The sequence below is a fragment of the Sparus aurata genome, chromosome 14, assembly GCF_900880675.1.
Source record: "Sparus aurata chromosome 14, fSpaAur1.1, whole genome shotgun sequence".
Taxonomy (NCBI): Eukaryota; Metazoa; Chordata; class Actinopteri; order Spariformes; family Sparidae; genus Sparus; species Sparus aurata.
The window spans coordinates 12299251-12313502 of NC_044200.1; the positions used below are offsets into that span (position 1 = coordinate 12299251).

General features: G+C 43.2%; 1 protein-coding gene across 1 annotated transcript; it reads left to right on the forward strand.

Annotated features, from left to right (window-relative positions):
• The first annotated feature begins 2070 nt into the window (after positions 1-2070).
• On the forward strand, positions 2071-13219 carry cntn1b (contactin 1b). Its single transcript, XM_030439189.1, has 24 exons — positions 2071-2198; positions 5031-5149; positions 5251-5286; positions 5373-5499; positions 5592-5773; positions 6124-6219; positions 6335-6547; positions 6652-6748; positions 6896-7080; positions 7232-7356; positions 7546-7663; positions 8374-8524; positions 8603-8730; positions 8993-9165; positions 9268-9391; positions 9511-9678; positions 9811-9960; positions 10040-10110; positions 10211-10463; positions 10569-10690; positions 11471-11660; positions 11744-11865; positions 11972-12128; positions 12213-13219. The coding sequence occupies exons 2-24, from the start codon at positions 5095-5097 to the stop codon at positions 12293-12295; spliced, it is 3126 nt and encodes a 1041-aa protein (XP_030295049.1). The 5' UTR covers positions 2071-2198; positions 5031-5094; the 3' UTR covers positions 12296-13219.
• The last annotated feature ends 1033 nt before the right edge of the window (positions 13220-14252 follow it).

The window sequence follows — 14252 nt, forward strand, 5'->3', positions numbered from 1 at the left end:
AAAAAACACAAAAACAGAACTGTAATTCGGAGCATACAGAAGGATGGCCGGCATGGAGCAGATAAGCTGGCACATTGGAGTGTGACTACCCTGGAAACATGTTCTAGTGACTGGTGAACATACAGTAGGATATACAGTATATGATATGATATAATATGACATTCTGGTTAATGTTGAAGCTACATGAGAAGCATGAACGGCTGTCAAAATGGTTTACTCTACAATATAATATTGCAAAATATTTTGTATTTTAAATGAAGTTTAAAAAAAAATGAAATAAATGTTGGTTTCAGGATTTCAAATCAGTGATGCTTTTCTTTGCGGTCATGTGTGTGAGTGGCTCCACCCAGTGTTTGAAAATGAGAACGACGTATGAGAATTTTTAAAAAATATGTCAAATAACCATCAGAGAGGAACCTCCAAAACATAATCCGTGGAAGATCAACACACATCTGGTGTGTGTGTGTGTGTGCATGTACCTGCATGTACCATCTGTCTGTCTTTTATTCTCGTGTGCTGGAAGAGCTTTACGTTAGGTTTCCATATGTTTCTTTCGAGGACAACCAATCCAAAAATATGACACCTAACTGCTACGATGCAGATTCAAATGTCAATTTCAAGATTTTAAATAAAGCTTTTATCAGCCACATCCACATTTAGTATGTTCAGTGAATAATAACTGGAATAAGAGTTCATAAATTATTGTTAAATAAAACAGAAAGGACTCAAAGATATAATGAGTGTATGCAAGAAGTGTTAAAATGTGCATTAGCTCAAAGACATCACATACATGCCCCACACCTTGGTTTCTTCACTCATACAGCCGGTGTCTGGCATCTGTCATGAATTATAGATTTGTCTGAAGGTCATTTATGATGCACAGCACATGGTGGGGAGCAAGATACCGGCGGTGGTCTGGGTATTTTTTGGTGTGAGTTCACATGCCACCTGTCAAATTCATACTCCCAACAAATATGGTCAGCCCATCACCAAAGTAACTGCTAACTGTATTCTGCTTATGTGTTTTTATATATTGACTGTGGCTATTGTGAGCTTGTTAGCTTAATTAGCCATGCAGCTAGCTGGAGTAATCGGGGAGTGTTGGTGTTTACACCTTTGGACCGCTGTGGGAAGGTGCACAGGATTTGGGCTAGCTGGTTAGCATGCTAATGTCAGTAGATATCTCTATAGCAATCTTTGATATTCAAAACTGTTTCATTCATGACATTCTGTTGATCATTTTAGTTGATTTCTGAATGTTTTACAATAAAATTCTTACATATTTTTCATATATACTGAGTGAGTCGAATAGGAGAGGAATCGTATCATATTTTCTTCATGTATACAGCCGGTGTCATGCATTTGTCATTAATTATAGATTTGTCTGAAGTTCATTTCTGATGCACAGCACATGGTGAGGAGAAAGATGCCCGACTGTACTCTGGCCACCTTTTCTATAACGTCTTGCCAGATATTTCCCTATGCCTTAAAAAGGTGCAATATGTAATAAAAGGCACCTGTTACCATTTTGACACCCATAACCCTAGCTATTGTTAGCTCGTTAGCTCAGTTAGCCATGCAGCTAGCTGGCCTACTGAGGGAGTTATGTTCACACTGCAAGCATTGGAGCTACGTGCTGCTGGAAGAAAGAGGGTTTTTTTTCTGGTTAGCGTGCTAACTTTACCAGACATCTCAACAACACAATACTAGGCAGTAACTTTAGCTACTGTTATGTCATCACTTTCTCCTGATAATGTAAGTTAATTTTTGAATGCTTTAAACTAAAATTCTTACATATTGCCCCTTTAATCAAATAATAAAACCTAATATCCCATTAAGACCTACTGAGTGTATGTGTGCATTCATGTATTTGATTTAAAATCAGGTATTAAAGTAATCCAATAATATCCCCAGAAGGATTACTGCTTTTGTTCAGACTATAAAGGCTTTATTTCCCTTGTGTGGGATGCGCAGCAGCATGGTGACGCTCTCATCCCTCCCATCCTCCTGCTCTCATGGACCAATCACAGCCGGCCCCTGGCTGCCAGCCCGCGCTGTCACTCCGCCACTTTCCTCCAATAGAAAAGTTCAGTCTGACGGGACGCTCCGGCGGGAGGGCTGTGGGGGATGATGCGTTTCGGGTCCAGGTGTGCCATGTGGATGGTGCTCTGAAATTCCCCCTCATTTCTCCTCCAAAGGTAAGACCGACACCACGCGAGAGTGTGTGCATGGGTGTGAGTCGGTCTGTGTGCGGACTTAGGGTGAGGGGCGAGCCGGTGCTGTGTGTGAGTGTGTGTGTGTGCTGGGCGCTGGTGTTGCAGAAATGGACCGGGCTCGGGAGGAGTACCGCAATGCAGAGCAGTGAATTTCCCGGTGCCGCTCAGTCGTCACAGGGGTGAAGTGATGTAAGAGGGCTACGCAGTTGCTTTTTCTCCGCTTTTCACCCTTATTTTGGAATAACTGCTTTATCAAAGAGTGTCTTTAGCTTCTGCGTCTGCACTTTTAAGCCGAGATAAGAAAGTGTGTGAGCGCAGCGGAGGAGGCACAAGGTGGAAAGTGTCACACACTGCATGCGTCAAGGTCGCAGGAAGCTGCTGATGCACCGTGGCATCTGTTTGGTGAAGGGCTGCGTGCACTTCACGGACCAGAAAAAGATTGGATTCTGCACTGTAATGTCAGAAAATCAGAAGCTAATAGTTAGACTGAGTGTGAAATCTAAAATATTCGTGTTTGTTGGTGACTGAATCATGATATATTGTAGATCCACACGCACAGCCCTCCTCCACAAACGCTAGACGCTAGAGAAATGCAAAAAACAGTCCAGCAATAATTCAGCCACCCCCCCCCAAAACCTTTTGTGATATGTCAAAAGTGTGGGAAACTGAAGCTGCAAGCCGTCGAGAGGAAATCAAGCCCCCGTGTTGCAGATTGGAAAGCCAGAACCAGCACACTCCCCTCCCTGAAACAAATCCAAAGGGCCCCATTTCAATCGAGCCGCTGCTAACCCAGTCGAACCCATGACAAACACAGCATTATTCCTCAGACTTGGATTTCAGCCTTGATTTTTCTGCACCAAACGTGTTTATTCAGGCAGCCACAAAGGCACTGAGCTTAATACATGTGCTGACCTAAATTTCGCCGGCCTGTCCAAAGAGGATCTCTCATGGGATTAATGCGGATGTGAGGAAAACAGATGAAAACACTCGCGTGGATTGATTAGAACCAGAACGCTCCGCCTTCAGTCTCTAAAAAACAATGCCATGATAATATAAAAGTGTCCCGGGATCTCAAGTTTATAGATGCTTTTAATGTTATGTCACTTTTTGCAGCTCTTACTCCCACTAAAAGAGAAAACGCAGCGTGGATGCAGCCGGCCGCTCGTGTTATGCACTGTTTATTAGTGTTGAGTCATCGAGAGAGCGCACGAGGAGCCGGTGCTGCAGTCCTGTGCATGTAGATGTGCTGTGTGCTGGGTGAACGCAGCTGCTCTCCCTCTCTCTCCCTCCATCACTCTCTCTTTCTCTATCTGTGTTTGAGACAAACGTGGCTCCTGAGGCACATGGAGGGGAGAGGGAGGCGGACAGCTTTTTTTCTTCTTCCTTTCTTATCTTCCTTTCTACTGCTTTTTTTTACTCCGCCTCCTTTTCACATCCACAGTGACTCAGCAGATGACTTGTGAGACCGTCTGGCTGTGGATGGCTACAGTATCTCAACACTGTCTGTAGATAACTATATCAAACAGAGAGCAACACCACATGACCTGCTTTACGCGTCGAAACAGCTCTTTTCCTGATTTCCTCCTCTTGATTTACTGTCCCTAATCACGTCCCCCTTGACCCCGTGACCCTGCAGGAAGATTATGATCAGATGTAGCCCGAGCTTTAAGCTTGTCTGTTTTGGTCTGTGATGCATTTCGGAGTCAACACAGAGCAACGACTCAGCTCTACAGTGCGTACTCTACGGCAAAAAAATAGATTAATGTTGCGCGTTCCTGTTGGCTCTGTGTGTCTTTTAAGGAGACATATTATTCTCGGTTTTATTTTGGGTTCCCACTAGAACAGGTTTAGTTAATGCTCAAAAAAACACCCCTCGGTCTGACACACTCTGTTTTAGCTCCTGTCACTTTAAGGTCCCCTTTAAAAAATAATGACATCATAGGCAACTTAGACTCAATAAATGTTTCTGTAATGTTATTATAAACAATTATAAGAAACACAAGGCTTTTATGAAGGTTCTTAAGGGGTGTGGCATGTACTACTACTGCGCATGTGAAAAAAGGAGTGTAATGCATTTTGTGGATCATAGGAGCCTGCATGTAGTCTGATAAATAACCCTCCAGCGATGTCACTCAGTGGCTAACTAGCATTGTGGGTAATGTAGGCACCGGGTTTATGAAACATCATGGGTGATGGGGCTGCTTCGTGTTTTATCCACCGTTGTGGATGCTGCAGATTTTCCACCGGGAGCTTAAGATCAACAACACCCTCCCACCCACCACACACTTTATCCCATCCCGTTCATCTTGATCAATCCTGGTTTCATCCTGCCTTATATCTCCACGTTCCTCCCCCACCCTCGCAGTCTTAGGCTTTTCTCTCCCTTAACATCTCTGTCTGTACAGCTTGATTTGCAGTTGATCTCAGCAGCGCTATTTCATGCCGCAGAAGTGATGTGTAAGCATGTGTGACGGCACGACGGGGAGCTCTGCAGTGCTACCTCGTGTGTTTGTGTGCAGGCATGTGCTGCAGGTGCCCGGTCTCGTGGATGTGCACGCGCCTCTGCACGACTGTTGGCAGTGTTCTGCTGAGTCACTCACATCCTGAATCATTTATATACACACCGAGGACTCGAGCTAGTTCTGTGCTCACTCTTTTCAGGTTTCTGGGGAGGAAGGTCACGTACCGGTGTATTCAGGGTTACATAACGGTTTTGATGACGTCGAACAAATAATTGCTAAAGTTATTTTCGAAAGACAAAACACAGCGATTCTGTTTCTGACAGCCTCAAATCTTTCCTTTTTGTCTCTCCAGTTCATGTTCTGTCCATCGACTTCTTATTTGCATCCCTCTGTCTTTCCACGTAACTCCGCCTGACATGGCCTCCTCTGCTTTACTGCTTCTGGCCCTCTCCTCCTCCGTCTCCCTCACAGGTAAGAGGCACAGCGATGCCTGATCTATTTCCAAGCCGTAACAAGAAATTCAGTACTACCTGCACACCATTAGCTGACACCACTGTGTTTTTGCTTTGCAGTGGCCGTCCTGTTTGGCGAGCCCAGAATCTATGGAGGTGAGTTCAGTTCATGTTGCTCATTCGTCACGTTTCCTGCTGATTTTGATTTACACATTGGCTAATTGTTGTGTCAAATTTGTCAGAGGATGCTACTGGATATGGGCCCATCTTCGAGGAGGAACCTGTGGACGTGGTCTACAACGAGGACTCCCCGGATGGGAGGATCTCCATGAACTGCAGGGCACGAGCAAACCCACCGGCTACATACAGGTTACACACATTAAAAGACATGTTCAGTTTCAAGCAATAATATAGTCAATATTATGTCTGTCTCATGTGGAATTTTATTGTATCACTACCAGGTGGCGTCGTGACAGCTGGGAGATCAAGCTGATGGAGCAGCCTGACGAACACTACAGTCTGGTGGGAGGGAACCTGGTGATCAACAACCCCAGACAGAAGAAACACGCCGGGACGTACATCTGCGTGGCCAGGAACATCTACGGCACCGTTATCAGCAAGGAGGCCAGGGTCAAGTTCGGATGTGAGTATGTGAACGCTGCTGGGGCAGCTGACAAATATAACCAAATGTGTAGCTGTGATAGGTTAGTTTATCGCTGTCTTTGCATCTTCTTCCTGGTGTCTTATACTATGACAGGTTTAAACTTGGTTACATTTTAATGCAGACATGTGGAGAAATCTCACCTTAAAAACAACTCCAAAATCAATGCCATAATGTCATTGGTTACTAGTTGAATGAGACACACCTGTTGGTGGAATTTCTATTTTTCACAAATATCTTAGGTCAAAATCAAGTGTCACTACAATATGTGGTTTGATATGTGGTTTTTGATGTTTTGTTTTTCTCTTCTAAAATTCTCGTCTACTTTTTAGTTGTGGAGGAGTTTCCCCAGGAGGAAAGAGACCCAGTGTATGTTAAAGAAGGACAGGGTGCCGTTCTGCTGTGTGCCCCTCCAAAAGCCTGGCCACGTACGTACAGGTCTTTACACCATTAGAAAAGTTAGTCTGGTGAAGATCACAATCGTTTACAACAATTTACAATACCTAATGTGTCCATGTCCTTCTTTTTTTTTTTACTTTACAGAGGAGGTGACCTACCGCTGGATCTACAATGAGTTCCCAGTCTTCCTGTACACGGATCGGCGACGCTTTGTCTCCCAGAAGACGGGGAACCTGTACATCTCCAAAGTGGAAGCTCAGGACGCAGGAAACTACTCCTGCTTTGTTTCCAGCCCCATCATCGGGAAGAGTGTCTTCTCCAAGTTCATCCCCCTCATCCCCTTACCACCTGATGAAGGTTAGACGAGAAGGAAAAACCTCTACACAAGAACATTTTGAAAAACACCATATTTTGTTTCTCGTCTGTGACGTCTGGATATTTATTTCTTTTTTTGGCCTCAGGTGAGAGAAAGTACCCAGCAGACATCAGGGTGAAGTTCCCGGACACTACTGCCATGCTGGCCTCTAATATTACATTGGAGTGCTTTGCTTTGGGAAAGTAAGTTTTCATTGGTTCATCCATGCTTTCACAGTCACATGGGTTTGTTTGAAGATAATCATTAAAGTGCACATTTGTTACCTTTATTTAAAGTGTAATACTGGTCAAGAGTTCCGTCAGTTTAATCTGTTTTTTGTGTAATTTCAGCCCCATCCCTCATATTGTTTGGAGGAAGGTGGACGCCACAGACCTCCCACCAAATCATGAGATCAGTGAATCCGGAGCTGTGCTTCATCTGTACAACGTACAGTATGAAGATGTGGGAGGATACGAGTGTGAAGCCATCAACACTAAAGGAAAGGACTGGCACAAGGCCTGGCTGTATGTGGAGTGTAAGTGATTTCTATTATCCAGGAGTGTAGACTTAATTTAGGGATTATTTCTTATTATTGAATCTTCAGGTGTTTTGTGATTTGTGAGGCAACAAGTGGCACTTCCATGGTGCATATATTTGAATTTCTTGTTGTATGTAATCATGAACAGCTGCTCCAGAGTGGGCGGAAACCATCAACAACACTCAGATCGACATCGGCTCGGAGCACACCATGCGCTGTGTGGCCTCAGGGAAGCCGTTCCCTTTCATCCGCTGGTACAAAGACGGATACATGGTAAGAAGTCATACATATAATTGGAAGGATTAGGGCATATTACTTTGAAATTTAGTCAGCAACTGAATAAAAATTACATTACATGTCATCAACTGAGCGTTACCTGCTTAGGCTTTCTTTGAACTTGTACTCAACATTTGGGGTGTTTGTGTGTGTGTGTGTGTGTGTGTGTGTGTTTGTGTTTTCCAGTATGGAAAGGGAGAATTGAAGTTTTCCAGTCTCACTTTCGACGACTCAGGGATGTACCAGTGTATCGCCGAGAACTACTGGGGCATCAAGTACGCCAACGCTGAGCTGCGAGTCATTGGTGAGTCAGTGGTGTTCTAAACAGTTTCGAGGACTGATATCATGAACGTGGGGACAACAATCAGTGCGTTTACATGACACTCAAGAAAACCGAATTACTGTGTTAGTCCGACTATGATTGGATTTTTAAGATGCATGTATACACCTTAGTCTGACTAAAATCAGACCGGATCGGATTTCTCATAGTCGAATTAAAACACCTAGATTATTCGATTGATAGTCGCATTACTCCTGCATGTATACGTTCTATCAGATCGGATCGGATTTTGCGTTCTGCGCAGGTGCGAGATTTCTTTCCCGGAGCCATAAGTAGAAGGACGGCGACAGTGACGGCAGCGTCTTTCCTCCGAAATCACTGTGTAATTATCATGTACACAATTTACAAAATGTACAAAGATGTAGCTTCGTCTCGCGCTTCATACGCCATCTTTCTCAAATGCCAAGGCAGAGTTTGTTGTTGCTGGTGACGTAAAGAGGTCAGCCAGAGGTGGCTCTGTTACTACTAGTTGAAATGGGTACAGCGCCACCTATCATGCCGGGGTATGACATGCTCTGGCCAATAATCAGATTTTCTCACCGGCATGTATACTCGGAAATTGCAGTTGTCTGACTGAGTAGCATAGTCGAACAATGGCTGTAATCCAACTAAGCTGTGCATGTAAACGTACTGAGTGACTAAGCATTAATCCGCTTAATAATCAATTTTTTCAGCCTGTGCTCCGACATTCGAGTTCAACCCAGTGAGGAAGCAGCTTCTCGGAGCTAAAGACGGCCGCGTGATGATCGAGTGTAAACCTCGAGCTGCTCCTAGGCCGCGCTTCACTTGGACGAAGGGCAAAGAGCTCCTCTTCAACAACTCACGGTCAGTCTTACTTAATGAAACAACAGCTTCCTGTCCACTGTCAAGCAGCTTATCTTCACTAATTGTTTCATTTTTTAGCATTTCCATCCTGTTTGATGGGAGTTTGGAGATCCTCAACGCCACCACCAATGATGAGGGCGTCTACACCTGCTTTGCTGAGAATGACAGAGGAAAGGCCAACAGCTCAGGCTATCTCACCATCACAGGTCAGTGAATATGTGCATACACAGAGACAGGTTGGGTAAATTGACAAATAGAATTCTCTGTCTGCGATTGGCTTCCATCGCTGGTTGGGTTTTTTGCCATCGTTATTGCTTTTGAAGAACAAGTGGAAGCTTCTCGTGTTGGGATTGGGGATATATTTGCCAGGCCTAACTGTATTTGTGTGATACATAGATACAGTAGACATTAAATAGTGACATGTTCTTGCATGGTTTTACATTTCTTCATGATGTGTCTTTTCCCTAGAGGCTACTACCCTCACAGAGCCACCTGAAGACACTGAGGTAATGGTTGGAGATGAGGTGGTTCTGAGGTGCGCTGCTTCATACGATCCCATGCTGGACATCGCATTCATCTGGGCCATCGACTTCAGGGTCATAGACTTTGACGCTGAGTGGCAACACTACGAACGCGTTCTGGTAGGTTGACGGTTCATCTTACAGGTGTCCCGCAGTCTTGTCCCTTTCCTTTTTTGTTCCCTGCCTCCTTTCATCTCCTTGTCTTTGCTTCCTGCTGTTCAGAGCGACGACGGCAGCGGTGACCTGAGAATAATGAACGTACAGATTTGGCACGAAGGTCGCTACACCTGCACGGCTCAGACAGTGGTGGACAGCGACACCGCGTACGCTGATCTCAAGGTTGTAGGTCAGTCCCATCGTCCTTGTCGCAAAAGATCATAGATGCCGAGATTATGTTTGATTCCTGACCATCAGAATTACAAGTGATTGGTACTAGTTTTGTAATAAAAAAATATTGGGATCCAGGTGTTCCTGGACCTCCTGGTGTGATCCGGGTGGATGAGATCGGGGACACGTGGGTGAAGCTGTTGTGGTCTAAACCAGCGGATCATAACAGCCCCATCCTCTCCTACACCATTCAGACCAGACACTTCTGGGCTCTGAATGAAGACGACTGGAGGGACGCCAGCACATGTAAGTGCTGCTTTCTGCCAGTAGGGGGCCAAGTTGCCCTGCAGTTTGGAATTACTGGCGCATCAGGATTACTTCAACCTACAAGTAAAAATGTACTTACACAATTCAACATGGTATTTGTGTCTCCTTCAGCTCCAGCCTTTCTTGACGGCAGTCTGGAGAAGGCAGAAGTGACGGACCTGTACCCCTGGATGGAGTATCAGTTCAGGATCATCGCCACCAACGAGCACGGCTCTGGAGAGGCCAGCATCCCCTCCCTGAAGATCAAAACCTGGGATGCTGGTAAGGAGAAGATACTAATATTTGACATTTTTAGTCAGGAAGTAAAAAGAAAACTCTAATGACCTTTTTTCCTTCTCAGCACCAGTGGTTTCTCCCACTGATGTGGCAGGTTACGGAGGTAGAAATGGTGAAATCGTCATCTCATGGACAGTAAGAAAGCCTTAAATTCACTTGACACCAAAAATACTTGCAGCAAAAATCAAAGAGGTGTTTTTTCTTTCTTTTTCTCTTCCCATAACGGACACTGTAGCCTGTGCAACCGTGGTTTTTCTCTGGTAAAAAGTTTGGCTACATTGTGGCCTTCAAGCCTCATGATGCATACGACTGGTGGTACGAGACCATTTCAGACCCCGAGACAAGACGTTACGTTCACAGGGACACCTACTTTGTTCCCACCGACGAAGATTTTCAGGTCAGAGAGTTTCAGGTGAAGATCAAGTCGTTCAATGTGAAAGGAGACGGACCGTACAGCCTCACCAAGGTCATTTACTACCCAAGAGATGGTGAGGATTTAGTTTTTTTAGTTTGCTTTCAGTTTTAGGTTCTTACATTCCATTGTGACACTAAAACTAAAACTATTTTCTCATCCATTTGTCTGACTCCTACAGTACCTACAGAGTCTCCGACAGATGTCTATGCCAGGCCGGTGTCCTCCCATGAAGCTCTGGTGTGGTGGTTGCCAGTGGTTGACACTGGCACAGGCCTGCAGCAGTACATTGAAGGATACCAGGTACAGTACCTAAAGATTTCTATCTAAGGTTATCTAAACAAATAGAGGGCAGCATATCACATGAGTTACCACCAAATTCTGCTTATTGCAGCTGCTGTTAGCTAGTTAGCTCAGTTAGCCGTGCAGCTAGAGGTCAAGACTGTGAGCTCAGTGCGGTATAAAGAGTATTACAGGGCTATTTGGTTAGCATGCTAATTTAAGTTGATATTTTTACAACACAATACATAGACTACTTTGCAAGTATTGCACCTCTAAAATGTCAAGACATACAAAGGTTGGTCTTTATGTAGTAGTAGCAGTTAAAATAAATTATGAAAACAGAATTAGACGACAAGTCTAACAACAGTGAATACAAATCAGAAAAATACATCAAAGACAATGATTTGACCAAAAGCGACAGAAAAAAAAAATTAATACTGTAACAAGAAAACTAAGGGGTTTTCTTGCTAGCTAGCTGTGAAATAAGTTTGTTAACAAACACACAAACGATTATCACCTGTGAAAGATCAACATTATTAGCATTTAGTTCTAAGTTTTACAGTAATTGGTATAATAAAGAAACAGAAGTAAAAGAAAGAAGAGTAAAAAAGGAAGGCTCACACTAGGTTATTTTTGCAACAGATTAGCCTCAAACAGCTAGTATGGCTACCTTTGAAGATGCTGAACAATGCTTGTCAATATTTGTTTGGTCACAGATCGCTGTGTGTAACAGCTAGCTAGCTAAACTTTAGCGTTTGCTACTAGCAGAACATTTCAAAAATCATCTTTCTTGCTTACCAGGTCAAGTACTGGAGAAAGTACGATGATCCGGAGCCGGGAGCAAACCGTATATTTGTTGGAGCCAACGTCAATCAGACCAGGTTGGAGAATATGCTGCCGGATGCTCACTACCTCATTGAGGTCCGTGCCTTCAATGGAGCTGGCCTTGGACCTCCTGGTGAACACTGTGAGATGTTCACAAAGAGACCACGTAAGAGCAATTACTCGGATTATCAGAAGATTATCATAATGATATACAGATATTGATGATAAACAAGTTTGTTGTGCCTACAGCACCTCCAGACCCTCCCAGGATGTGGCGCTATGTCAGCTGGACAGGACAGTGGTTGTATGTGTGGTGGGATCACATCCAGTACGACTGGTTTGGCAATATTTCCTTCCCTCTGTACTACAAGGTGAGTGTGGAAGTCTGCACAGCTGCACATCTATTTTGCCTAAAAATACCGTTTTACATGAGATGAAATGAAATGATGACAATGTCCCACACCTTTTCTTTTCCAGGTCATGTTCAGAAAGACTGGCTACATTTACGGCAAGGTCTACATCACTGGCTGGCACTTCATGGACTTCCCCATGCCTCAGTTCGGAGACTATGAGCTGATGGTGCGCGGCCGTTATGAAGGAGGAGATGGTCCAATCAGGAAGATTAGTATTAAAGGTAAGACTGAAATCTTACAGTGATTGATTCAACCTCATGTTGTCCTCGTTGTCTTTTTGTCTCATGCTGTCTCTGTTTCCTCAGGTAAAGCATCAGTGGTCACGCCCTCTCTCAGCCTGGTGTCTTTGGGTCTTCTGGCGCTGTGCATTATGGGATTGCAAATTTAAGCCTGCCACAAGCGACTTGTAAATAATAGACTCTGGGAAGTAGATGTGTGGACCTTGTCCTCCAAACACTCCTCACTATGATAGTCATCATGCATTGCAATGCATCCTGCATTTGTTCTGTCTTAACACCACACAGGAATTTGTTTTTCACAAGACCCACCACTCTTTATGGACTTCGAAGTGAGCAAGTGTGTCAGACTCCTGCATCTTCCACAGCTGTAAATCTAAAGAGGAGATCCAAAATGTACTCTGTCGTATCCAGATTTTTCTTTTTTTTCTTTTTTCTTTTTTTTACCAAGTCAAGGCCAAAATGAATGGAGACAAATGCTAATTATTGGAGCATGTATTTCTTTAATTAAACTCTCCACATACTGTTCGATTCAGCAACGTCCTGATCATCTTCTGTTATTCAGCTTCTATGTTTACTCTCTATCATCTGTATAGACAAAGAGTACCAGGTAGAATATAACCAACAGATTGTGGGATGTTATTTGTAACAATCACTGTAAACTTCTCAGATGGTCAAGTAATCAACATTATGTAAAGAACTGTATCATACTCACTGTGTTTGATTTACACGTATTTAAAACATGTTTATTCTAGGATTTAAAATGTTTTCTTTTTGTCACCTTCGTTGAACTCTTTTTTGAACTTCATTTTTTAACTTTCAATGGTGCTGTCTGTCTAACTGATGTTTTATGGAAATATTCATCATAACCAGAATCAGAGACAGTTTTTACTATGAGTTTAAGCTGCACTGATGAAAGTGGCATCACTTCGAGACAACTTCATTTGAAGCTCATGATGATTGTTGCAGGTGAAAATGGACCATTTGACTGAACCATGAAACTGCTTTATATCATGTCTGTATGCTAATTTATTTTATGTCAGGTTGCAAACCATTAAACAGAGTACAACAATCGACAGTATTGTTTCATACCGTGTCCAAGTCCATCTCTGATCTCAGGAGAACAAAGCGCATTCGCAAATTAAAATTTCAAACTACACCCTTAGAAGTCAAAGCTTTTCTGGGCTTTTTTAGTTTTTGCTCCTAAGAAAAAAATCATGCACACTTTTTTCTTGAGCTCTGCATTGTTTTATTCCAAAACAGGTAACATGTCGGTCGCTTTCTCAAGACACAACACTCACAAAGTGCTTAAACAAAGCCCATTATTACATGACGATCCACAGCTGTGCTGGAGGTGTGTTCACAATTACTTGTTAGAGCTCATCAAATCCACCATGATTTAGCAGGTTTATACAACATCGTTAATGCCTGACACCAAGAAGAACATTTTTCACTTTTAGCCCAAAAAGGGCTCCAGTCCATCACATATAAAATTGAATAAATAAATATTATAGAAGAAAATACACATATCTGACAGACCATCTCTAAACCAACCCACATAAAGCATAGAAGTCATCTCCATCAAATGATCCGTATCTCATGAAACAAAACATTTTGAAACACACAGGTAAAGTACAGACAGTAGATTCAGGAATTTGGCCATAGATTCAGTCAGTCAAGACCCCGAGATCCAGGTGTTTGTTATTTCTAAAAGTGTAAGAGTCTCTAGTCCAGTGATCCAAAATGCATCACGCTTCATGAGAGCTTCCTCTATGCAATATAAGTCGTGCACAGCAAAATCATGCGTGGAGGTGTAGGGAGAACTCTCAGAGAAAATGTTCCTTTGTGCAGTCTAACAATCATCGCGCCACTGATCTTTTATTTTACAAAACTTAATAAAAGAAAAACAACAGAACCCATAAAGACAACATTTTTGAGTGCCTGCAAGTGACACTGACATGAATCAAACTTACCTTTGTGTGCTATCTGGTGTTCATGAAGTGCTACTTTATAATACTATGTCAGATGGGTTTATCCTGGGGTTTGGTGATGACTGTTGTTAGTGTTACATTTTAGAAGAATGTTTTTTTTTTTAGCTTTCTCAGAGCC